The 26871-nt window shown below is 40.0% G+C and overlaps 1 protein-coding gene across 1 annotated transcript in view; it reads left to right on the top strand.

Annotated features, from left to right (window-relative positions):
• Positions 1-26871, top strand: part of LOC136874515 (small subunit processome component 20 homolog) — a 278038-nt gene that overhangs the window by 191038 nt on the left and 60129 nt on the right. Inside the window, exons 26-29 of the mRNA XM_068227773.1 lie at positions 1952-2392; positions 6228-6398; positions 11513-11755; positions 16555-16704. Coding sequence (XP_068083874.1) covers positions 1952-2392; positions 6228-6398; positions 11513-11755; positions 16555-16704 — 1005 coding nt within the window. The remainder of the gene's footprint in view (positions 1-1951; positions 2393-6227; positions 6399-11512; positions 11756-16554; positions 16705-26871) is intronic.

Below are 26871 nucleotides of genomic sequence, written 5' to 3'. Positions count from 1 at the left end.
CAGGACCCTTGCGTTGAAGCTGCTCTGAATGAGGTAGAGGTGCTTTGACTAAAAATCGCTATGCACGCAGAAGCTAGGAGCTAATAATGCACGATAGTAACATATCTGTGGTGTATAAGAAACCGTGTGTGTATTTTATGTGATAAAACTTAAAAAGCAGTAATAGTGTACACTTTTCCGTATGGTTTGTTGTGCCATTGTAGGCCGCACAAATCATACCAGGCACGCGAAGGAACGAAACATACACTTTCATTTATTCCCTAAAGCCACTGACCTAAACAAATTGTGGCAGTAAGAAGTAATCAAGACATTATTGAAAGCTATCTTTCTCCGCTTCGAGGGTTCAGAAGATATAGTCTTCCTCTTCTGACAGCTGTGACGCAAAGTGTGAAATCATGGCTTCTCAGCCTCAATGCTTCCGAGGCGATAAGAAATTCCAACTCTTCTCCGGAAGATTATGAAACATTACATCCAAACGTTCGTATGTGCTACTGATGAAGTCGATAAAACTCGGATATCGTGTGGCAGTCTATAAGGCTAGCGTTGAGCCTACAACAGAAGATGAGCCCTTGAAGAGCTAGTGAAACAGAGAAGACAGGTCAACGTACAAGGGGTGGAAATTAGATTTCAAAGATGTCTAGGGACAATTTGATGCAGCCTACAAAGAGACGGTACACCACGGTAGTGCAGATGGAAAAAGAGTTCAAATTTTACCACGGGAAAGAACTGAAAGAGGGTTCTAACAACATCACAAACCTTGAAAAAGAAATTCCCCGAAATTTATGAGTTTCCAAGTTGCTTCGTGAGAAGCCGTTCTTTTGTTCGAATGAACGCTTTGAACAAAAGTAAGACATTCAAGAGACCGGGTTTCAGTTAATACAATACCGATAAAGAAAGAAGAAACAAATTCCACTGATGCTATAGATAATCATGTTTGATAATACGTTTAAAAAAAATATCAGCATTATTCTTTGTGTATAACACATCTGTTATTTTTTTTTTTATGAAAGGCATTATGTTGTATATGAAACCAGTGCTAAGAATGTTAATATACAGGCTCATTAATGTATATAGCCTGTCTAATGTTAAATTGGAATTTGTCACTTCCTGGCACTTGGAGAACATTTGCTGAACAGTTATAGTTTCCTAACTTGTGCTGTTTGTGTTGTTGATCGTTGTATATAGTTTCCCAACATTGTTTGTAACAACGGACATACTTCTTGCAGTCATCAAGCTTTAATGTTCCCCCTGTAACAATTAGAGCCCCTTGTTATTGTTATCATAGGTGCTGAGAACATGAACATATGGAATGGCCATTCCACTGCGATCACAGCCTTAGCATTGTTACAACCTTTTATATCGAAAAACTTCAGAAACGCTGCTTGATTCACACTGTATTTGTTCTCTTATTATTGCTCTAGTGAAGTGGAATGCCTTTTCTGAGGTGATGTTAAAATATCAATGCAGTTCTCTTATCTCTAACTTGTGGCTAAAACAGAATAGCTCACAGCAGTGCTCATACAGAAGACAAGGCGCTGAGGGTGCTCGATGACGTCACCGACGGCCAAGCGTGGTGGGGAGACCTGCGCGTGATCCCTACCTCTTACTCTAATTACCTTGGTTATTTGTATAGATCATAGATTAAATGTAGCTTTAGTTTTGAATGGGATTTAAAATATAATGCTTAGTATTGATTAAATCAGATTAGAAAAATTTGATACAAAGTTAAAGGATTTCAAATAGTTAAGAATAGAATTGATGTAATTATAGTATCAAATATTTCATGGTTTCCATTCTTGGCATGGTATCCCTTGAACAGGAAATGACTTGTAATTTTTCCTTGTTTTTAGATGTGGTCATCCATTTTTATCAGTGAACCTTACTCTGCAGTGGTAGCATAATTGTTGTTTTGCTAATAACTACTGTGTGTTTGTTATTTCTTTTGTTGCAGGTATTAGCGTCAACTAGTTCTTATAAGACTGTTCATAAAGTTTCTGAAGGGCTCCGGCAGATAGTGATAGGGTTAGCTGACAACACTTTTATTACTATTGAATCTCTCATTGTGTTTGTATATGGGATGGCATCCGAAAGCATTCCGGAGCTTACTCTAGCTCCTGTAAAGAGTGACACAGCCAAGAAACAGACTGAGGAAAAGTCCATGCAACGTCCTGATACATTCCTAATTCCAAAGGCTCCCCGCACTAGACATGGAGCCCTCAACACAACTCCACGCAACTCTGCTCGCACGAATGCTCACATTTTGGTGGAATTTGGATTGCGGCTGTTCTCTGCACTTCTCAAGAGAGACAAACTCCGTTCTGAGCAACTGAAGCCTTTCCTTGATCCACTGGTGTCTATACTGGCTAATTGTCTCAAGTGTCAGCACGTAAAGGTAAGACGATCTGCATGTTTATTTGTACTGCCATGGGAGCTGATGATCATGATGTTGGACTCCTAAAAAATATAAAAAAGGAAATCATCATCATCATCATCGACCACCTCCAGTTGCCCGGGTGTGGTGTACGAGCCCCCTCCCTCTTAGTCTGTCCATGAACCACTCTTGTCTCGTGATCTCCCAATCTTGTCTTTTTCCGCTGGGTCTTTTTCCTTTTACTTCTCTTTCATATTCTCTCTTTACAGTCCTGCTTGCATTCATCCTTCTTACATAGCCAAAGTACTTCATTCTTGCTTTCTGGATCCTCTGTAGTAGGGAGTCTCCTGTTCCCACCTCTTCTTGGACTTTTTCATTCCTGAACTTATCCTTCCCGGTCTTCGTTATCATGGTGCATAGGAACTCCATTTCTGCAACTTGGGGTTTTGAGTTGTCTTGTTAACGTGGTAGTTTCCAAGTTATATGTGAGGATGGGTGTATAATATGATTTATATAATCTCATCTTAGTTTTCAATGGTACTTGTTTATCCCACAGCAGTTGTCTTACTTGGTGGTAAAATTGAATTAATTTACAATAACAAAGTTTTATTATGATCCACCTGTTCAATACATTATAATGTTGTCACATTTAAAATATCTTCATTAGTTAAAAAGTTATATGTGGGACATGTTTCGCTCCCTTACAGAGCATCATCAGCCGAATCTGAATCTCAAAGAATGGTTATGTTCGTAAATAATGACTTAAGAACTATTAGACCATTTTTCATAAACTTAAAACTTACTCTATTAGAATATCATAAAATACAGAATATTTGGAGACATGCCTTAATTACATGTGCTTAATAGGAAAGATACATTAAAATATTGGAAGAATGAGTTCTAAAATATTTAAACGCCGGGTTGAGTGGCTCAGACGGTTAAGGCGCTGGCCTTCTAACCCCAACTTGGCAGGTTCGATCCTGGCTCAGTCCGGTGGTATTTGAAGGTGCTCAAATACGACAGCCTCTTGTCGGTAGATTTACTGGCACGTAAAAGAACTCCTGCGGGACTAAATTCCGGCACCTCGGTGTCTCCGAAGACCTAAAAATAGTTAGTGGGACGTAAAGCAAATAACATTATTATTATTATTATTATTATTATTATTATTATTATTATTATTAAAATATTTAAAACAAGTAGCATGTCTAAAATCTTAGAAGGATGTGAAAATCAATCTTAAGAGCTAAATTTGAAGATTTTCTTGGCAATGAGATCTGGTAAAAAGGTTTTTTTATCCCTTGTGGGTGAGAGTCTATAAAGATTCAAAGATCTCGTCAATTTGATAATTGAACTTGTGACAGGATGAATGTTGGTCTTCAAGAAATTTAAATGCTCGTTGTCATTTGACCTTGGCGAATGCTGTTGAATAAATATGCTCTTGTTGACGTCAGTGACCGTACATTGAAATAATGGATTTAATAAGGCATGATTGAAAGGGATGTAAATCGACGATCATATTTAAAAGTTGTTGGGTAGTTAATCTTGTTGTATGTCCCTCCAATTGCTGTTTGTCAGTTTGGCCGAGGTTGTGTGGTGGTTGAGTCACCACACACCGGGCGAGTTGGCATTAGCGGTTAGGGGTGCACGGCTGTGAGCTTTGCATCTGGGAGATAGTGGGTTCGAATCCCACTCTCAGCAGCCCTGAAGATGGTTTTCCTTGGTTCTCCATTTTCACACCAGGCAAATGCTGGGGCTGTATCTTAATTAAGGCCACGGCCGCTTCCTTCCAACTTCTAGGCCTTTCCTATCCCATCTGTGTCTGTGCGATGTAAAGCCACTAGCAAAAAAGAAAATTGAGTTGCCTTGCTAATTCGACTGTCCACCCTCATATTTTGCAAGGTTGTCTTTTGATACTATATTACCCAAGTACTTAAATGATGGAACACAGTCCAGTTTGGTTAATGTCAGTTTTCTTGCTGTCCGCCATGTAAAAGAATATGAACCTTCACTTTGCTGAGCCGATTTCCATAAAGATTTTTGGGGGCTGTCAAGCAATCATCACAAACGACATACAGTTCCGTAAAGTGTGTTCCAGATGGGTCCCTTTTGACCGAAAATCTGAAGTTAAGACGTTTTGGAGGTTTGTGGAAGAAGGGGATGCTTTTTTGAGTTGGATAGTGGGTCTACCACTACACTCCCAAATCCAAGGAAGCCAGTAAGGAGTGGCAGAGGAATGGGCAGGCAGCACCAGTGAAAGCCAAGACTCGACTCGACTCGACTCGTCTCTACTGTCAGCTGGCAAGATTCTTGCAACCGTTTCTTTTCGATCGGTGAGGCATTTTGCTGATTGAATTTTTGCATGAACGACGCACAATCAATGCTGCTTACTACTCCAAACTGTTGAACAAGGCAAGGGTTGCATATCGCCGCAAAAGACAAAACCAATCGATTCGACAGGTCATCCTCCTCCACGACAATGCGCAGCCCCATGCAGCTCTAACTGTCTCCAAGGTACAGGAAATGCACTGGACTACACTTGATCATCCTCTTTGCAGCCCGGATTTGTTGCCCTGTGATTTTCATTTGTTCGGACCGCTTAAAGAAGCTTCTAGGAGGGCAATGGTTTCTGTTATATATGACGAGAGTGTGGAAGACTTCATTCACAACTGGCTGGTGACACGGCTCAGTTCTTTTTACGATGAGGACATCAAAAATTTTACGATGAGGACATCAAAAAGCTGCCCATACGCTGGGACAAATGCATTTCCAAAGCAGGAAACTGTGTGGAAAAATAAATTTTAATTGCCTTGTGTTTTTCAATGAATGAATTAAAATAAAAAATAAAATCCTGTTTCTCTTTGATCCCCCCTCGTACCTCAGTCACATTCATATCGTAAAAGCCAAAGATGAGACTGAGACAGGATGTAGGTCTTCAGTTCATGTAAAAGGAAAATGTGGTAATATTTGTTTTTTGATATTATTTCTGTAATTTGTCATTTTTTTCCATCATGAAAAAAGTATAGATATCATATCTTTTATAAAAATTGTACTCTCATGTCTGAAAAGGATAAAATTATGTTTGATTATGATCAGAAAATTAGTTTTAAATATGTATTTACCGAGCTCGATAGCTGCAGTCGCTTAAGTGCGGCCAGTATCCAGTATTCGGGAGATCGTGGGTTCGAGCCCCACTGTCGGCAGCCCTGAAGATGGTTTTCCGTGGTTTCCCATTTTCACACCAGGCAAATGCTGGGGCTGTACCTTAATTAAGGCCACGACCGCTTCCTTCCCACTCCTAGCCCCTTCCTGCCTCATCGTCACCATAAGACATATCTGTGTCGGCGCGACGTAAAGCAAATAACAAGAAGAAGAAGAAGAAATATGTATTTACATAAAATGTGTTCCAGCACTATTTCAAGACTTAACAGACTTGTTTCATGAAATGTGAATGAAACTCTTGGTGCAGAAAAACATAAAACTGACTTATTAGGAAAGACATAAGAAGGAAAAGAAGTCATAGAATATAATTATACAGGAAGTTAATATCTCAAATGAAGTTCATTTTAATAAAGGATATATATTTTTTAACCCTGCTCTATAACCTTGTCCATTAAAATCATAATGAAGCCAGTATCATAATCCTTCTTCATGATAGATTGTAATTTACAGGTATTGGGAGCTCATGTAATGAAATATTACCTTTTCCCCCCATTAGCAGTTTAGTGTCCGCATTTGTCCTCCTTCTCCTGTTCTCTTGAATGTTATAACTTAACTCTTTATGTTTTGCATAACTTTTCTTTAATGTTTTTTCTGCTTCATGGTTTTAGAGAAATGCCTAATTTCTTGTTATTTTCAGCTCACAACAATAGCACTGAATTGCTTGGCTTGGGTGCTGAAGATGGATCTTCCTTCTTCTAAAGAGCATATAGAGGACATAACAAAAGCCTTATTCCTGCTGCTTCATAAATATGCAGCTGCTGGACTTGGGAAAGGAGATAACTTTGAGTTGGTTGTGGCTGCATTTAAGGTATGGAATGAATGGATTTCATATTTCCAAGTTCAAAAATATCGTATTTAAGGTGTATTAACCCTCTACTGCAAAAATGTTGCCTAATGGCAACGTATCACTTTTCACCTATGTAAGTGAATGCAGATTGTGGTTTTTACAGCACACCTTCAACTGTACAGTCAGTCAAACATATATGCCAGTGATGCCTTGATTGTTTACCTACTTATGGTCGTGAAAGTATACTTTTGCCTTGCAATGGCCAGTAGGCAGCAATGATCGGTCTTTGAATGTTAAAAGCTTAGGTTAAAATTGCGAAAAATCATATATATATTCCATTAGGGCAAACCACATCGCATATGAGTGTTAAGGTATTAACCCCCATTAAGAATTGTTGATAAATCTGAGACACAGAACTCTAGTTGAATTTTAAAGCTTGAGATTTTTGTCACCAGCAGCAAACTAAAAATACTTCATACAGTAGAGGGGTTGTAGGTTGTACAAATGATATATTGTGCTGTAAAATGTTTCAATTGCTAGAACATTCAGTGATTGCTGCTGCTGTGACCTCTTCCATGATTGGCCTGAGTTTGATTCCTGAGCTACTATAGAATTTGAAGACTGATTTATGGGTCTGAAACAGGGTGCACTCAGCCTTGGGTTAAAATCCCACTCTCAGCCATCCTAGTGGCTGTCTTCCTTAATCTTCCACTTCAACTACTGCTGATTGCCTGGATGATACCTAACATGTAGGGTGCATTTGCTTCAATCCCAGCCCCCTTATAGTGTATTCTGGTACAAACACGTCAGTCATGGGATATCACTGAAGCCTTTATTTGGCATTAAACAAGTGCTATAGCCTTTGTCATAATACATTAATATGTACAGATACAGATATTCTCTATATAAACTAAACAAGCTTACTCCAGTAATAAAACTATACCAGTATACACCTCCAAATATCTTACATGCCAATAGATACACCTCTGTACAATTACAATATACAGTCTGGCATTTTCCTTCAGGACATCAGAGATCATATTTTGGTTTGTTTCCAATGTCTTGAAATCTAGCTGCCGTATTTTATGTTCTGCAGAGTCTGTGTGCTTATGTAAAGAACGTGTTATGTTCAAGTTATAACCTAACAGGAGAGACTTTCAGTGAAATTTTCATCCTCGATATCCAAAGCTACATCCTGCTTGTTTTTGGAATATGTTAGGTTTTGAAACTGAAGATTAGGACTCCACATTTCTAGCTTCATTTCGAAGGCAAAATAAACAAAACAAAGTATTTGTCTTCCCACGGAGAAGCTGGTGGAATGTACAGCTTAGCTATGCTGCTGCATTGAACTTGCTCAGCCATGATATGTAACTTCAATGCTCACTACTCGCAGCCGAGGCCTGACATAGAAAAACTTTTTTGTTGTTTTTTTCCCTATATGAAATTGAGAAGGAATTTTCTCTTGATCAGTTTACAGCAAAATGCCATATAACAGCGTTCTCTATGTGTGGATGAATGTTGTTGTGGAGGATGAGTGGCCAGGCCTCGAGCCACTGAGTTTGGTTTTTGTGTACTTTTCTGGGCAGGTTTTGCATGAAGTGATGGTAATATGTTGCTGTGATACTTGTTTCACATGGAACTCTATTTGTCATGATGATTCCTGGATGATCATAAGGAAAGATCATAATTTGCCTGATCTTTGATTGCACTCGTTGACATTTTTTAGGTTATGGGGAAGAAGAACCTCCTTAGACTTTTCTTTCAACTCTGGCTCAAAGTCTCTAATCTTAAGCAATGATTCGACACAACAATACTTGACCTTCAATGTCAATTCTTCGTTTCAGCAACTTTGTATTATCCATGTGTTTCTGCTTTTGTTCAGCATTCAAGCAATGAGGGACCCATCATGAACAAATTTTTGTCTTTTAAAAACATTTGTCAAAACATGAAATACTGACACTGGTGAAATCCCTGTGGCTTCTGAAAGTTCCTTGTGTCATACCACAATCTCCATGAAGATCATTCACCACAAGTTTCACACTTTGTTCTTCTGTTGATGTTTCTGGCCTGCCAGGCCTTGGGTCATCAACTGTGCTGGCACAGCCAACATGAAAATGAGTAGTCCAATGAGAAATTGTACTGCAGTCCACTGTGAACTCACCACATACTTCACTCAGTGCACAGTGAGTGGATATCTGTGGGGTTTTTACCACAGAAAGTTTTGATCTTGATGTACGACCTCCAATTGTTCAAGTCACAGTACTCGACACACCTGCAGGCTCCATATTTCTCTTGTGATCTACACTCCAGTAATGCTACAGACAAAATGAACTCAAGTGGTGCAAGCCTTGGATTGTGACTGGCGTGACCTTCACATTCTGCAGAATTACCAGCTTCAGCATTATTTATATAATCACCACTGTATGAAGTATGTCTTATGTGCAGCTGTACAGTTGCATTCTGGATATTTCAAGATGTTCCATTCGTTGAGGGAGTCCCTGTTGCTGCCATGACCTGTCCTGTGGTGCACATCTTGTGCAGCAGTGGGAATCTGTTATCAATTTGTTCTTCAGAAAAGATGTTCAGAATATATGTCATATCAATAACTTCACATAAAGGTGGATTATGTTATATTAAGATAGCTGGTGAGTCCACTAGAACTCAAAGCAGAGGAATACTTCAGATTTTATTGTACACTCTATACTCCGCACGGCTCTACTTCTAAATTGACGTTTAGGCCGATTTTGGCTCTGTCTGGTGGTTGTGCACCGAAGTATAGACATCCAACCAATCCCAACCTGCCATTTATATTGATTTATATCGGCAGAGCACGATCTCGAAACCTAGTTGCCAAGTCTGATATTTACATTCACCACGTGGTTAACCTATCTCGCTCAACGTGTGTGATATTTGGTATAGTTCGCGATCTTTTGCATTTTCCTCCAGTAATTAGTGTTTTTTCATATAAGTTTTATTTCTCTAGTATAGTACAGTATAGCGTAGTTTACAGTTTAGCATAGCATAAGTACAGTATAGGTTTAATTATTAAATAGCTGTAGTTTTATTTACGTCCGTGTATCAGTGTACTTAGTTCATCTTGTTTACCATGTCTCAGTGTAGTTCGGGAAAGACAAGTGGCAAGAAATCGAGAGGTGTGGGACAAGGCACGCCCTTGAGAAGCCAGGCCCATGAAATTGTGTCCAACGTGCGCGAGTACTTTGAGAAAGAAAAGGAGAACGGTGCTACATTGTTTCCTTTAGCACAAGCCGTTCAGAGAACTGCCAACGCTACCAAAGTAAGTAAATACACAGTAGAGGCAATTGGAAAGGAGAAACACCACGCGGAGGAACAATCTCCTGGATCCCCTAAGTTTGAAACGCCGGGTAAGGAAAGAAATCGGGCCAAACCAGTGACGAACTTGGACAGTTTCGAGACAGATGCCACTCGTAGTAATATTTATGACTACTACCGCAGAAAAGACCACTCTACTCTTGACAAAGGTATGTGAGTCTCTGAAGGAAAGCGAACTATTTAATGGAAGCAAGACTTCACTGAATGTTGTGGTAAAGGAACTGGGATTCTGTTACAAGAAATTAAACGGTCGGTGAGTGTTAATGGAGAGAAGTGATATTGTGATGTGGCGCTACCGGTTTTTAAGGGATGTTATGAAGGAAAGTTTTGATTCGATTGTGTAGTTAGATGAAACATGGATTAATGCAAACCATACCGTAAGGAAAGGCTGGTCAGATGATTCTGTGGAAGGTACAGTGGCAGTGCCCATTGGAAAGTGGGGAAGAATTATTGTGCTACATGCCGGTACCGCAAACGGATTTATACCTAATTCTCTATATGTTCTGAGGTCTAAGAAGACTGGTGATTATCATGAGGAGATGAATAGTGTCAATTTTCAGAACTGGTTTGAATACACACTAATGAATAACCTGTCTGAAAATTGTACAATAATAATGGACAATGCCCCCTACCATTCCGTAATTCAAGACAAAGCTCCGACAATGGCAGCAAAGAAGTCTATTCTTGCTGAGTGGTTAAGGAGGCACAACATTCCTGTGCGGGACGACATGAAGAAAGGTGAACTGTTGCAGCTTGGGAAAGAAAACAAGCCACAATTTCCTGTGTATGTCGTGGACAAAATTGCAAGACGTCATGGACATAAAGTTATTCGACTTCCACCTTATCATTGCCATTTCAATGCAATAGAGAAGATTTGGGCTCAGGTTAAGGGTTATGTTGCAACAAAAAATAAGCGTTTTACTGTACCCGAGGTGGAAAATCTGTTAGCCGAAGCTGTGGCGAATGTCAGTGCCGATGACTGGAGGAAAGTTGTGCGCAGTACACAAAGATTAATACGTGAGGCGTGGGAAAATGAAGACGTACTGGAGAACTCCGTCGAAAGTTTAATAATATCTTTGGGAGCTGGTGATAGTGACAATGATTCATTGTTGGAGGGTTCCAGTGACTCTGAGATCAGTGGAGTGTTCCCTTTGTAGGCCATAAACTCCTTCCTGTGCCAGCCATTGATGGTGAGTGATGTGTTATTTCCTCATTCTCTTTTATTCTGAATAATATATTCTCTTATTAGTGTCAGATGTTGTTAGTAAGTGTAGATTTTATGAATTTGTTTTCATTCGATATGTATTCGTTTCTCTGAGTACGGTATTACATTTTACTATATATGGCTGTTTACCGCAGTAGTATTGCGTCAGCTGTTCTCGCGGGCGTAGCGCGGTGGCAACAGAGGAAAGGCGATGCTCATTTGTTTTGCGAAACGTCAGTTTAGAAGTAAGGCCGTGCGAAGTATAATGAGGTCTGCAAAGATCCAGTGGTATTATTCCTGACAGCTGCAAAGGCCAGTAATTGGAGAGGATGTGATGGTACCTGATATCAGGTGCACGTTGGTGTTCTACTGTATTATTATTCTTTGTATAGGAGCTGATAAGGCACACTAGGGCATAATACTTGGCACTAGAAAAGCCAGACCTAAAGGAGAAGAATGCAGGATGTTGCTGAAGATTGCTGGTATATTATTATTATTATTGTTATTGTTGTTGTTATAAAATTCTGGTTGGTTGAGAATTTATATCTCTTAAAATATATCTTAACAATTGTAATTTCAGGTTGTGACTGTATTGGTGAGGGATGTCCAGTTCCACACAATCAGCCCAGATCAGCTCAAGGCGTTGCTGCTGTATGCAGAACAAGACATGCACGATCATAGTCGACAGGCATCTGCTTTCTCTCTACTCAAGGCTGTGATGGCCCGGAAACTTATCGTGCCAGAAATGCATGATGTTATGAATAAAGTGGCCACACTGAGCATAACATCTGACCTTCCACATGTTCGAACACAAGCTAGACAGGTGAGTTGCCGCCTTCAGAATTTTTTTTTTGCTTAGTAATGTGCTGTGAGAAGAAAATGGAGAATTGTTGTCTTTATTCAACCAGGAGGAAATAAGTTAGTGATGCTCCATTTAAGAAGTAGCTTACATGTCTATTCAGGCTGTGTTTAGAATCACAAATTCTTCTTGAGTTGATTTCGAACTGACGAGGTGTTGCTTCAACTTTGGTGATAAAGTCCAAGTTAGAAACAGACTTTTAGTTGTGTGAGTTTCTATGTGAGGGGTTGGGGGTATTAAAAAAAAAAAAAAAATTGTGATGTTGTTGGCTGGGAGTGGGATCATGTGAAGTGTAGGGTTGGTTACCAATGAGTCTAATAGACTCACACATTGAGGATAAAGAAGCAAAGAGAGATTTCTAATATAATGGTGTTAGGCTCTGTATTTAATTATTTAAGTACAAAAGGTTTGGAAATTGACAAGGTCACAGTCCAAGCTGAAATGGAAATATTTTAGAGACTCTTATTCAATTTGTATAAGTCTACAGAGTGGGGCTTTACAGTCTATAAAGAAAATAGACAGGGCGATCTTCATAAATCCTTACAATTTTAATTTAAAATTTCCATCTTGAAGCTAGTGCAAACTTGAAATTGAGTTTAATGGAGTTCAGACATGAGAGGGTGCTTTTGTTATGGAACTGATGTTAAAGGTGCACCAATCTGATACCTTTTAGAAGCTTGTGAGTGAACATGTGTTCCCTATGACTCCTATAAACTGTACTACTTGTGGCAGTATTAGTCAAAAATTGTTAACCTTGTTTCTTATAGAAGTGTATTGTGTATTGACGTTACGCATGCTCAGGCTCTGTGGCTCATAGAAAACTATACCCATTCAGGGTCACGCAGTACTTTTGAATCTGTTTCTCATAACCAGAACAATATTAACAAGGAGTTCTTGGTTCTTTCAATAGATGACACTTGTGTACAGTTTCCCTCTTTTTACACAGCAATAAACCACCTTTTTACAAGCATATTTTTGCACTCGTCAAGTATTAATAAATGGCAAGTGACAGTAGTTGTTCAGTGAACAGCGCTGCAGAAAAGCAGAAAATTTTGAATTAAAAGAATGATGCTGAGGATGAAATTCTTGATTAGTGGTGAGACATTGTTTCATTTTACTGGTTTGATTCATTCGATACCTTTCACATTGCTGACTCGATACAGTGATTCGATACATGGTACAATAGAGTCGTCACCTTCCCATTACATCATATACTTGTTGGTGGCAGCAACTTTATTCATATTAATTGCTTTCTTATCCAAATCGACTTGCTAGCCTACAGATTCTTCCTTCAGTCAGCTCTCCGCATAAAATGTGGTCGTTACAAAACTTTTCCCCACTCAGTAACAATTCCATTCTAGATGGAAAAAAAATTAAAATGTTTTCAAGTGAACTGCAAGCGATAGTCCGCTATGAAGACCCAAGCAGACGATTCTTCAAGTAAACCATGGTTCTTCATGTTTCGCTCCTAGTGAAAATGAACTGTGTGTTGTATTTTATTCACTTATTCTCAACAATAGCACTGAATTACCGCTGCAGTTTGGTCTTTATTCAATTTTTTCTTTATTCAATTCAATTATCCAAGTCGACTAGCTAATCTGCAGATTCTTCCTTCATTCAGTCCTCCAAATAAAGTGCTTTAACATTGGAAGTTGAATGAATTAATACTCTGTATCGAAACATACACTCACTTGCCTACACTGTTCTGGATATTCTTCACAATGAACATTCAGGTGACGGAACTTCTATTTCATGGTGGTGATAGTGACAGCAAAAGCGTTGGTATTTGTCCAACGTAGTAAGCGAGCCATTGTTACATGAATCATTGCTGACATTTCTCTGTGTTCTAATAGAAAACACTTCTTCTTCGTCATTGTCTTTTCCCATTCATGGCGGTTGATGTTTCTGTCGTTTCCATTTTCCTTGGCCCCAAATGTCATTTTCTGTTAACTGCTTTTCCCTGATGTCTTCCTGCATGCAATCCACCCATCTTATTCTGGGTCTACCCTCTCCCTCTTACCTTTCACCTCCATGTTAAACATTTTCCTTCCCACATAGTTTTCATCCCTGTGATTACTGTGGCCATACCAGAGCAGTCACCTTTTTTTGGATCTTTCTAGATATTTTAGTCACCTTAACTTTGCCTGATAAAAGGTGTTCTTGATGTGGTCTTTCCTTGTAACCCCACACATCCATGTCAGTATTTTCATTTCAGATACTTCCATCTGCTTACATTGCCACTGCACTGTTAACCAAGTTTCTGCACCATATAGCATTGCAGATCTCACTGCACATTTCTAGTCGAATAGGAAACACCCCTTAAAAATTATTTCATTTTTTCTAGCACACGTACCACAATGTTTTCCACTTTTCTACTGTTATAGTCTGGTGATCCATCCATGCTTACCCACATATTTTTTATTTTCACATTTCAACATGATCTTTCCTTGTGTTTATTTGTAATAAACAGGGCATATAATTTCTTAATGTTGTTTTTTCTTGTGTTTGAAAATGTGTTTATTTTGTAAGTAACTATCCAAGCTCTGTACTTATCAATTTGTAAGAGAGGAGGAATATCAGATTTAAGAAAATTTAGGCATAAATTGCATACTATTCAGAAATCTTTGAAAATGGGCGATGTGAAGTGGACATTGCTACCTCCTCCTCCTCCTGCAGTAAGAAATAGGTGCTCTTGTTTAAGCAGCGTTGAGAACTAGAGAAAGAAAGAAGTGCTCTTGTTTAAGCAGCATTGAGAACTGGAGTAAGAAAGAGATGGTCTTGTTTAAGCAGCATTGAGAACTGGAGAAAGAAAGGGGTGCTCTTGTTTAAGCAGCATTGAGAACTGGAGTAAGAAAGAGGCGCTCTTGTTGAAGTAGTACATTCCAGCCAGCAAATGGATCGAACACCAAGGATTGTCATGCAGTGAATGGAGAGAAGGCATTAAAATGACCGCAAATGTGTCAGCTGTGTGTAATATGCCAGGCAGATCTCATAATGACGACCTCTGTTGGTAATGCCTCAGAGAGAGACAAACACTTGCCCATGTTCTGGGAGCCTGTCCACGTGGTGAACTTCTGTGGAACTCACATCATCATACAAACAGATCATCCACTGCCAGTACATTGAGACAGAAGCAGTTTAATATGAATGAAAAGGTACATGGTCTCTCTACTGATGGCAGCAGTAGATGGGCTGACATCATTGCCTTCAGCCACATTCAACACATGGATACATTATAGACCCCACCATTAGATTTGAGACCTATCAGAGCCAGCTTGAAGAAGTTGACTCAGAAAGGAGACTTATCTATGAACTTACTATTGAATATTTCCAAGAAAAATACCATCTTGAATCCATGATTGTCACTAGTTTGATGATAGGAGCAATAGGGACCATCCCTAAATTCTCTGCTGATTTCTCCAAAAGGTTCGGTCTCACCAACAACTTTGATATCAGTTGCTTTAATTGCACACAGAAGTTCTGTTTATATGTTTAGGCAACATACTTCAGGATCTTGAGAACACTGTTCTGTAATGGCTTAGTAACATAGTAATCTATGTCCTTCAAACTGTCTACTTCCACATAATTTTTATTGTATTTGATACTGTATGTCATGAATGCAATCTGTTTTTGCTGCAGGAAGATTTTGAGATAACTAAATAGCAGACAAATTGAAAACATTTATTTACATAAAATAATGGTATTATTTAATGGACTCAAGAAAGAAAAGACATCCATAGCGCTAGAATGAAGGAATACTGGGCTAAGAAGAAGAAAAGGGCTCACCAGAGTTAAGAACCACGTGGTCCATCGTAGGCCTAAACGAAGTAGAAGAAGAAGAAGAAGAAGAAGAAGAAGAAGAAGAAGAAGAAGAAGAAGAATGGTATTATTTTCATAAAAATCCATTCCCTATTTATAACATTCATATTGTATATATTTATGGACAGTAAATAAAATTAAAAACTGAGATTTTTTTTTTTTTTTGGTGGTGGTGGTGGTGGTGAGAGAGTGATACTAGATCTTCACAAAATGTCAAATTTTCTAGCAGCTTGTCTCCTGTTACACAACTTAAATACAAAGGACTCATGTTTAATATTCTAGGTTGTACATGAAAGCATATTTCAGAGTATTATTATCATCATCATCATCATCATTATTATTATTATTATTATTAGTATTATTATGATTATTATTATTATTATCTGCCTCTGTGGCGTAGTGGTTAGCATGATTAACTGCCACCCCCGGAGACCCGGGTTCGATTCCTGGCTCTGCCACAAAATTTAAAAAGTGGTGCGAGGGCTGGAATGGGGTCCGCTCAGCCTCAGTAGGTCATCTGAGTAGAGGGGGTTCGATTCCCACCTCAGCCATCCTTGAAGTGGTTTTCTGTGGTTTCCCACTTCTCCTCCAGGCAAATGCCGGGATGGTACCCAACTTAAGGCCACGGTTGCTTCCTTCTCTCTTCCTTGTCTATCGCTTCCAATCTTCCCATCCCCCACAAGGCTCCTGTTCAGTATAGCAGGTGAGGCCGCCTGGGCGGGTACTGGTCCTCCATCCCAGTTGTATCCCCCGACCCAAAGTCTCATACTCCAGGGCACTGCCCTTGAGGCGTTAGAGGTGGGATCGCTCGCTGAGTCTGAGGGAAAACCGGCCCTGGAGGGTAAACAGATTAAGAAATAAATAAATATTTATCATCATCATCATCATCATCACTTCTTTTGACATTAATTAAATAGTTGTGATAATTCCTCTGCTTATTTCAGGTTTTTCACCAATTCTTAATGGACTACCCATTGGGAGCCAAATTGGAGCAGCACATAACCTTTTATATCTCTCAGTTGAGCTACGAATTGAAGCCAGGCAGAGAATCAGCTTTGGAAATGATGTTCCTTATAATCTCCACATTTCCTCTGGTAAGTATTGTTGTAAGAGATATTCTTTCCATGAGAGTACTACACGGATGAATTATAATAATTATACCATATGTGCTATTTCTGAATCTTATGGTCAAAGGGAAAACACATCCAATAATATTTTTGGGAGAAAAAAGAAGAACACGGGGCAGTCAGAGAGTTTGACATTTTAGAATGAAGTAGTTGAGCAGTCTATCTGAAAAGTGGTATCATCTCTCAGTGTACTTCTTCCATCCCGTTTTCACCTTCCTGAAGCCCTGATTAAAGAAATCATCTATCTGGATCCTGAATTTTATTTTCACTTTAGTCATCATGCCTTGATTGTTTGATAAAACAATGTGCATAAAGCAGGTATCTCATGTTTGGTAAAGGGAAGAAGCACTCTCCACCATGTCCTGCTGGACAAGAATGATAGTGTCATAAACTGGAATGTCCTAAGCTGGCAAATGTCTCTGGGCAGCGTCCTGCATTTTTGCTCTTCATTTCTTGTTGTTACTTTCGGAGAAAGTCTTGGTAGTGAATGATGATGATGATGATGATGATGATGATGATGTGTGGCCTCTGGAGAGGCCTGTTGGAGGTTTTTTAGTTGACGCCCATGGGTGACCCATACATCCGGATGTGTGATGGCAGCGATGGTGGTGATGATGATGATTATGATGATGATGATGATAATGAGATAGGGAAAGAGCAAAACCCGACAGCACATACCCTACTCCTGTGGAATAACCAAGGGATCTACTCAAGGCTTAACGTCCCCATCCGAGGGACGAATTGCTATCAACAGCGTGATATGCCCTCACTCCATATGAGCACTGTAGAGAGGTTTGGAATTGAATCGAGGTTTTTGGCACGCAGTCTAGTGATTAGAAAATGTGTACCAACATTTTTCCTACCCTGCCAGCCAACATTCTGATGATGAAAACTTTTCCCACCTGTGGGACTTGAACCAGCTAACTACGATGACAAACCGTAGAGGCTTTATCAGTCATGGTCACCAGTCAGGCTTTGGTGGAAAATGAAAATACAGTGGCCTCAATGTAGGAAGGTGTCCACTGAGGGGAAGCGTTACGGTTGAAAGAGGGGCCTCCACTGCCTTAAGTAGAGTTGCGTACTGCCATTTAGAAATAAAGTAGATCTCTGGATCACAGGCAACTATTGAATTGCAGTGGAATAAATAAGAATGAATAAATACGGAGTCAAATATGTCAGAAATCATAACGTTTGGAATTCATTAGGAGTTTCTTGTTAAAAGTGGAACGACCTGTTTTAATTTTGCATCAGTAAAACTATTTAATCCATCAAGACGCACGCTTGGTATTGTAATATATAAGCTGATCTCAGCATACCAGCATGGTATATAAGTCCAAGCAAAGTTTTAATTTTCTATTCACTGGTTTTTGAGGCATCTTTCAGTCTGTGCCGTAACTGAACTACACTATTTGACTGGAATAGCATTTAAACTGCACCTGTTTTTTTACATTCTTTGCTCCACCCTCCCATACACTTGGCATAGCGCCTCTTAAGCCGGCACTATTTCACCTCTTTTAACAATCTCGTAATCAGAGATATTCTTAGTTAAGCAACATAGGCCTAAAATCCGCATGGATAGGTGACTGCTACATTTCACTGGGACTGAACAGCTTTCACAAACATGGGATCAATATGAGCGATCCAACTACATTACACGACACTACAACGTAGCTGTGCGAGAATGCCACTCTACAGCTAAACTAACCTGTCCACTGCAAGCTACGAACATAAAGCAATGGAAAAATTAAACTCACTCCAATTAACTTATAGGGTAGAAATTACTCAAGACAGGCATCAACATACAAATATATCACCAGCTTGAATAACATGGATGCTAGTAAAATATCAGGCAATAATGACTGTTTGGGAGAGTCCACTAGGAAGGTCGCAAGGGTTATAATAAAGCAAAATATCCATCTGACCAAGAATTATTAATAATTAATTTTTCCATGGGTAGAAAGTACCCACACACCTCCTTATGGGTTATTGGATAAGATTGAAATGTGTCACAGTTTTATATAATGTTAGACCCAAGGTAGGAAAATAGAGGTAACGATCTTCTTAAAAAAAAAAAGTCTTTGCTTGCAGGGGGAAAAAATGTTAATGTTCTGCAAAAATATGTCAAAGCTATACTTTAAATTTCGTTAAGTGCTCACAGTGTAACTCGGTTTCAACATAATATTCTTTTCACTTGTATCCTCTTAGTCACTCACTCACTCACTCACTCACTCACTCACTCACTCACTCACTCACTCACTCACTCACTCACTCACTCACTCACTCATTCATTTACTTAGGAGCAACTCTTACATGGCTCACTGTCATAATATATTATGGTGGGGGCCACTGTAATACATTCAAAAGAATCCTGCAGATGACCCAAAAGATGGTCCCGTAAGGAGTACCATCATTGCCTTCTTTGGTGTTAGTGAACTGACATATTTATTTTGTAAACCATCATTTTTATGATGGCCCACAGAAACCAAAAGAAAAAAAAAACCCCATTTTTTTTCATTGCAAGTGCCCAATATCTTTGGATCTGCTTGAGCTCAATTCTTCTTTTAAAATATTGTGAGAAATTGTGGGACTACCTTTGATGTGCAAAATCTTCAGTCTGGTCCCATGACATAGTTCACACTACCCATGATTTCTCCTTGGTTGTTGCCTGACTAGAGTCTCTACTATTTCAACAATACTTACATTGTCTATATGGAGATCCTGTTGCTCCTTAATTCATAATAAAAATTACTGTTTCCTGTTTGAAACTGTCTTTTTGAATGCTTCACAGTGTGGTACAAAAGACAGCCATTCTCATAAAGACCATTATTAGTCTGCTGGTGGAGAAATTTTATTATGAAATGATCTTCTATTTTGTCCGTGGTGCTAATTTACTCTTTGCCATTTTAATTTTTTCACACATAACATGCCCGTGGTTCATGGTGTGGGTCACTGTAGTCACGTCCTAGTTCGTGAACCATGGGCAATGGCTGAGTAGCCTAGTAAGTGGTCGGGATGCCAGTTGCTATGGATTGGGAGTGGGTATCTCGGACATATTCTGAGTCCTGGCCCTCCTTGTGCTCAGGCGGCTAGGACTATACAATTCACCGGTGGTCCATAACCCGTTAGAGGAGAGATCCTCACTTGGACTATGTGCAAGTAGGATAGCATCCTGCTTCATGAATTTATCGAGCTCAGAACATTTTAAGCAAGCCTCGGACCTATGGGAGTAACGGAGTCCCACTCCCATTTGATAGGTGAGGGACTCCTTGGAAACAACTTGGAGAATGAAATGGAATTCGATGGGGGAGTTATCAATATTAATGGGGCTTTTGGAACAAAGAAAGTGGAACTGGCTGAGTCAGCAAAGAGGATGCATCTGGATGTGCTAGGAGTAAGTGATATTCGGGTAAGGGGAGATAACGAGGAAGAGATAGGAGATTATAAAGTGTACTTGACGGTGTTAGAAAGGGTAGGGCAGAGTCTGGGGTAGGGCTCTTTATCAGGAATACCATTGCACGCAACATAGTTTCTGTTAGGCACGTAAATGAGCGAATGATGTGGGTAGATTTGTCAATTGGAGGAATTAGGACTAGAATTGTCTCCGTGTATTCACCATGTGAGGGTGCAGATGAGGATGAAGTTGACAAGTTTTATGAAGCATTGAGTGACATCATGGTCAGGGTCAGCAGCAAGGATAGAATAGTGCTAATGGGCGACTTCAATGCGAGAGTTGGAAATAGAACTGAAGGATACGAAAGGGTGATTGATAAATGTGGGGAACATATGGAAGCTAATGGGAATGGGAAGCGTTTGCTGGACTTTTGTGCTAGTATGGGTTTAGCTGTTACAAATACATTCTTCAAACATAAGGCTATTCACCGCTACACATGGGAGGCTACGGGTACCAGATCCATAATAGACTATATCTTAACTGACTTCGAATTCAGGAAATCTGTTAGGAATGTACGAGTTTTCCGGGGATTTTTCGATGATACAGACCACTATCTGATCTGTAGTGAACTAAGTATCTCTAGACCCAGGGTAGAGAAAGTGAAATCTGTCTGCAAGGAAATAAGGATAGAAAATCTCCAGAACGAGGAAATTAGACAGAAGTACCTGGATATGATCAGGGAGAAGTTTTGAACAGTGGACAGTAAGCAGGTCCAGGATATAGAGAGTGAATGGGTGGCAGACAGGGATGCTGTAGTAGAAACAGCAAGGGAATGCCTAGGAACAACTGTGTGTAAAGATGGGAAAAGGCGAACATCTTGGTGGAATGATGAAGTGAGAGCAGCTTGTAAACGTAAAAAGAAGGCTTATCAGAAATGGCTCCAAACAAGGGCCGAGGCAGACAGGGATTTGTACGTAGATGAAAGAAACAGAGTGAAACAAATAGTTGTTGATTCCAAAAAGAAGTCGTGGGAAGATTTTGGTAATAACCTGGAAAGGCTAGGTCAAGCAGCAGGGAAACCTTTCTGGACAGTAATAAAGAATCTTAGGAAGGGAGGGAAAAAGGAAATGAACAGTGTTTTGAGTAATTCAGGTGAGCTCATAATAGACCCCAGGGAATCACTGGAGAGGTGGAGGGAATATTTTGAACAGCTTCTCAACGTAAAAGGAAATCTTCCTGGTGGTGTTGCGAACAGCCAAGCTCATGGGGAGGAGGAAAATGGTGTTGGTGAAATTACGCTTGAGGAAGTGGAAAGGATGGTAGATAAACTCCATTGTCATAAAGCAGCAGGAATAGATGAAATTAGACCTGAAATGGTGAAGTATAGCAGAAAGGTAGGGATGAAATGGCTTCATAGAGTAATAAGATTAGCATGAAGTGTTGGTAAGGTACCTTCAGATTGGACAAAAGCAGTAATTGCAACTATCTATAAGCAAGGGAACAGGAAGGATTGCAACAGCTGTCGAGGTATCTCATTGATTAGTGTACCAGGCAAGGTATTCACTGGCATCTTGGAAGAGAGGGTGTGATCAGTAGTTGAGAGGAAGTTGGATGAAAACCAGTGTGGTTTCAGACCACAGAGGGGCTGTCAGGATGAGATTTTCAGTATGCGCCAGATAATTGAAAAATCCTACGAGAGGAATAGGCAGTTGTGTTTATGTTTCGTAGATCTTGAGAAAGCATATGATAGGATACCGAGGGAAAAGATGTTTGGGGGGACTATGGAATTAAAATAGATTATTAAAAGCAATCAAAGGCATTTATGTTGACAATTGGGCTTCAGTGAGAATTGATGGTAGAATGAGTTCATGGTTCAGGGTACTTACAGGGGTTACACAAGGCTGTAATCTTTCACCTTTGCTGTTTGTAGTTCACATGGATCATCTGCTGAAAGGTATAAAATGGCAGGGAGGGATTCAGTTAGGTGGAAATGTAGTAAGCAGTCTGGCCTATGCTGAGGACTTAGTCTTAATGGCAGATTGTGCTGAAAGCCTGCAGTCTAATATCTTGGAACTTGAAAATAGGTGCAATGAGAATGGTATGAAAATTAGCCTTTCGAAGGCTAAATTGATGTCAGTAGGTAAGAAATTCAACAGAATTGAATGTCAGATTGGTGATAGAAAGCTAGAACATTTCGATAATTTCAAGTAGGTTGTGTGTTCTCCCAAGATGGTAATATAGTAAGTGAGATTGAATCAAGGTGTTGTAAAGCTAATGCAGTGAGCTCGCAGTTGCGATCAACAGTATTCTGTAAGAAGGAAGTCAGCTCCCAGATGAAACTATCTTTAATCGGTCTGTTTTCAGACCAAATTTGCTTTACGAGAGCGAAAGCTGTGTGGACTCAGGATATCTTATTCATAAGTTATAAGTAACAGACATGAAAGTAGCAAGAATGATTGCTGGTACAAACAGGTCGGAACAATGGCAGGAGGGTACTCGGAATGAGGAGATAAAGGCTAATTTAGGAATGAACTCGATGGATGAAGCTGTACGCATAAACCGGCTTCGGTGGTGGGGTCATGTGAGGCGAATGGATGAGGATAGATTACCTAGAAGAGTAATGGACTCTGTTATGGAGGGTAAGAGAAGTAGAGGTAGACCAAGGCGACGATGGTTAGACTCGGTTTCTAACGATTTAAAGATAAGAGCTATAGAACTAAATGAGGCCACAACACTAGTTGCAAATCGAGGATTGTGGATACGTTTAGTAAATTCACAGAGGCTTGCAGACTGAATCCTGAAAGGCATTGTACCGGGCGGTACACCTCCACACCGTTTATTTAAAAGTTGCGCCAGTTGAAACTCCTCTTCTGGAGGAAGTCTGAACTTTATCTACGGTCTTAATTTCCAAATTTCTCAGAAGATGTCACTACCTGGAAAATTTTGAGTTTGTGAACTGTGTCATTTTCGACGTACTTTTGTCTTGCTTGTATTAAGAAGTGTGAACTTTCTCTTCTAGAGGACACTACTGAAGATCAACAATAGTGCACCCTAGTGCGGAGTCAAAGAACTATTTTGTTGGAGAAAATTTAATTTCAGGAGTTTGTTCTTTGTTAAATTTCTTTCTGTCATTGTTTAAGTTGGCAATATTTACCCCTTTCTTCCCCTTGTTTTGAATGTATCCAATCACGAATTTTTTCAATTAATTTCTGACCAATCTGGTGTATCTTTCCCCAACTTGAATCTGTTGCGGGGTCCTACCCAATAAAATCTTTGTGGGAGGGTGTTTTCTTTCCCCTAACGCCTAGAACTTTCTGCGAGAGTATTTAAACTGCTGATTTTAGGGTCTCCGAGCCACTTCTGTTCCATCTTTCAGTGTATTAAGTACATACCAGGAGGCGGGAAGCGCCTCTTTCCTCGGCAGCGGTCAACAATAAGGTAATGGCCGATTAATAAATTTTTTCTTTGCCAGCTCAGCAGTTTAACTTTCGGGGCAGGTTCTAAGCGTTCCCCTATGTAACCTTTTCCTAAAATGTAACTTCTCTTTTCTTCTATTCTCTTGTAAAGCGACATACTGGGATAGAGAGTGTTAACCCTCTCGAGCTCCCACTCACATTGTTTGAGGTGAACTTATTTTTCGCAACCTATTCTTCAGTAATGTAAGTTAGTAGTTTCTTAAGTCACCTCTGTAGTATGGGATTAGCCCTTGCATCAGCGGCCCTAGAGCCAAAATAGGTCTTAAAGACAAAGTGTATTAGGAGTGCAAGTTCGCCTCCTCTCAAATTGTGATTTTAGAGGTCATGTATTAACTTTCTTGTCATTTAACAGACCTCAGTAGATTGGGTATTTTGCTCCTGTGTATATGTCCTTTGAGGACGGCTTAAAGGTGGAGTTCGGAGTGGCCTATGATAGGCTTGTATTTTTAGGGGAAGTTGCCCTTTTTGAAAATTGTGTTTCTGCCTCAAGGAGGCTTTTGGATGTAATTGGAAGCCGGTGTTTCTGGCATGTTTGGGGGTTTTCGGCCCCTTTGTTGTATGGTGTTCATTGTAAGGTTGGGCTCATGGCTCAAGAATTATGTTTCTGACCTTTTGAAGCCCCAAATGGGGTACCTATGTAAATGTAATTGCCAATCGTGTTTCGGCTACTAAGTACCTGTTCTATTTGTTGTTACCTAATTTTGAAAAGAAAATATAACCTTGTTAAATTTTAAAATTAATTTCACTTTAGTAGCTTGAGACCCCTTCACCACCCAGCACCTTCTTTCATGCATAACTACCACCAAAACACGGTAACAAGTGGTAGCAGAGCGTGGTTGAATGGGTCTCAATTTAGCCCCTTTTGACGGCTAAGCTCTGTTTTGATCCGAACTCTAACCATTTTCTCAGTTGCTGGAAATTTTTTATTGAGGTTTTTCAAAATTTTTCTGTTATCATGCCCGGCCCTCGCGATGTTCTCCTCCTTAACTACTTGCGCAAAGAGGAGTTGATCTACGAATTAACTATTAGAAACGTGCAATCTGGAGGCACGGTTGCTATCGACACTAACAAGCTTAGAGACTCCCTTGATTTGCCCATTTCCATCCCCAATTTGGGAGAGAAAGAAATTGATGACTCTCTTTCCACGATCGTCGAGAACATTACTGGGCTAGCATCGGTCGTTAGTTTTTTTGATGAAAATGATCCGTCTCCTAATCAAATTAAGCGTGTGCAAGGCAGGCTATATCATTTTTCAAATAGAGTTAATGATCTGTTGTCTCTAAAGGTGAATGACGTTCAGAGGAAGGAAGCTAATACGCTCCTTGAAACTATTTCTGAATTGTCTAGTAAAGTCACTCAATTGTTAACTGGGGAAATTCCTCCCAAATCTGATCAACCCACCATAGTGAATGTAGGTAGTGAGGAAGAGTCTCCTAAGGGAGAAGTAAATAGGAAAACCCCCACTGCTCAAACTATTTCTGCCCCATTGGACAACGAGTCTGAACGCCGTGCATCGTTGAGTAACATCCGTTCTGAATTAACTTCTTTGCCCCTGAAACCTCTACCTACTATGTCACCCGGGTTTAGCAGCTTGCCTCATCCATTGGCAATGTTGCTAAGAGGTATCTCTAAGTTTTCTGTCAACACCACCAGTGAAGTTATTTCATTTTTAAGATTTTTAGTTGAATTTCAGGATCACGCCCTTGTGTTTTCTCTTTCCCCTTGTCAAATTTTACAAATAATCTATCCTTATGCTATTGGTGTTCTCTCAGATAAAATAGTAAGAGCTATTGCTGAACAGTCATCTATTGAAGATTTTCACGCACACTTGCTTGCAAATTTCATTCCTGCCCGCGCGAGGTCATCTCTGATTCAGAAATACTATTATCGGGTACAGCGCTTGGATGAAAACTTGGCTGATTTCATACAGGACATTAAGTTTTATACTAGGGTGTTTGCCCTTCATTTTCCTGAAGATCAGATTGTGCAGGCTATTGTAGAGGGAACTTCACCTCCCTATAGGTCATATTTGTGTTTCGCGGCGTGCCCGCAAACCTTCTCGGAACTTGAAGCGTTGGCCGTCTCGGCGGAAGGAGTTAGATACGCCGATTCTTTGCGTGTCGCGAAAGAACCCCCGCCTTCCTTTAGTAACACTCGGCCTCCACCTCGCCGACCAGTCAATCCCCGTAAATGTTATGCGTGCGGGGCGCCTGACCACCTGCGCAATAAGTGTCCTCTGATCAAGTCTAGTAGGGCAAATAATGGAGCTGGTTCATCACAAGGCTGTTTTAAATGTGGGGCTTTCTCACATATCGCCAAGAATTGTCCCAATTCGAATAGCACCCCCTCCTGCTCAACTTCTGGGGTAACTTCCAACAACAATCAAAAGTGACTAGTGGCTTCGGCTGAGTCAACTAATTCATCTTCCCGAGGCTCAGCCCCTGGTAAGCAGATCGAAAATCCTGGGAATGTTAAATCTGCTAATCTGTCCTTTGAATGCCCCAAAGAGTGTCTTAAGATTGCGGCGGATACCCCCGCACCTGTTCCTTTCCTTAAGATTGAGGTAAATAACGAACCTATAACAGCTCTATTAGATTCAGGCAGTGTTTGTTCCATTATTTCGGCTGAATGGTACTCGAAATTGAAGTCTGTTTGTAACCTACCTGTCTATGACTCTTCTCCTGTGAAATGTGTTTCTGCTAATACATCTCCATTAGAAATTCTAGGTTCCTTACTGGTCAAAATTCGTATTTTTAAATTTACATGGAAAATTAAATTGTTTGTGGCCAAGCAATTGTCTTGCCCCATTATATTGGGAGCTGACTTTATTTCTCACACTGGTCTTGTGCTCGATCTCCAGTCTAGGTCGTGCACATTCAAATTTGCTTCTAGTTGTAAAATTCCACTATTAAAGTGTAATTCTGTGTCATGTTCTTCTATTTCGCCTACCCAGGATGAGATGTTGTTAGACCTTAGACATCTACCTGAGGAGCAGGCTGATAGTATTCGCAAACTGTGTCAGTCGTTTCCCGAGGTATTCTCTGATACTCTTGGCGTTACTGACCTGATCGAATACAAAATTGAGGTCACGGATTCGATTCCTGTCCGTTTTCCACCGTATAGGCTATCTCCACCTAAAATGAAGGCTCTGAAAGAAATCATCGATCAGATGTTGAAGGATGGTATTATTAGGCCCTCTAAGTCAGCGTATTCTTCGCCTATTTTTCTAGTCCCGAAACCCCAAGGGGGCTTCAGGCCTGTAATTGA

Source organism: Anabrus simplex, chromosome 5 (assembly GCF_040414725.1).
Source record: "Anabrus simplex isolate iqAnaSimp1 chromosome 5, ASM4041472v1, whole genome shotgun sequence".
Taxonomy (NCBI): domain Eukaryota; kingdom Metazoa; phylum Arthropoda; class Insecta; order Orthoptera; family Tettigoniidae; genus Anabrus; species Anabrus simplex.
The sequence above is the reverse complement of the archived record's forward strand: the minus strand, read 5'-3'. Positions and strand labels throughout refer to the sequence as shown.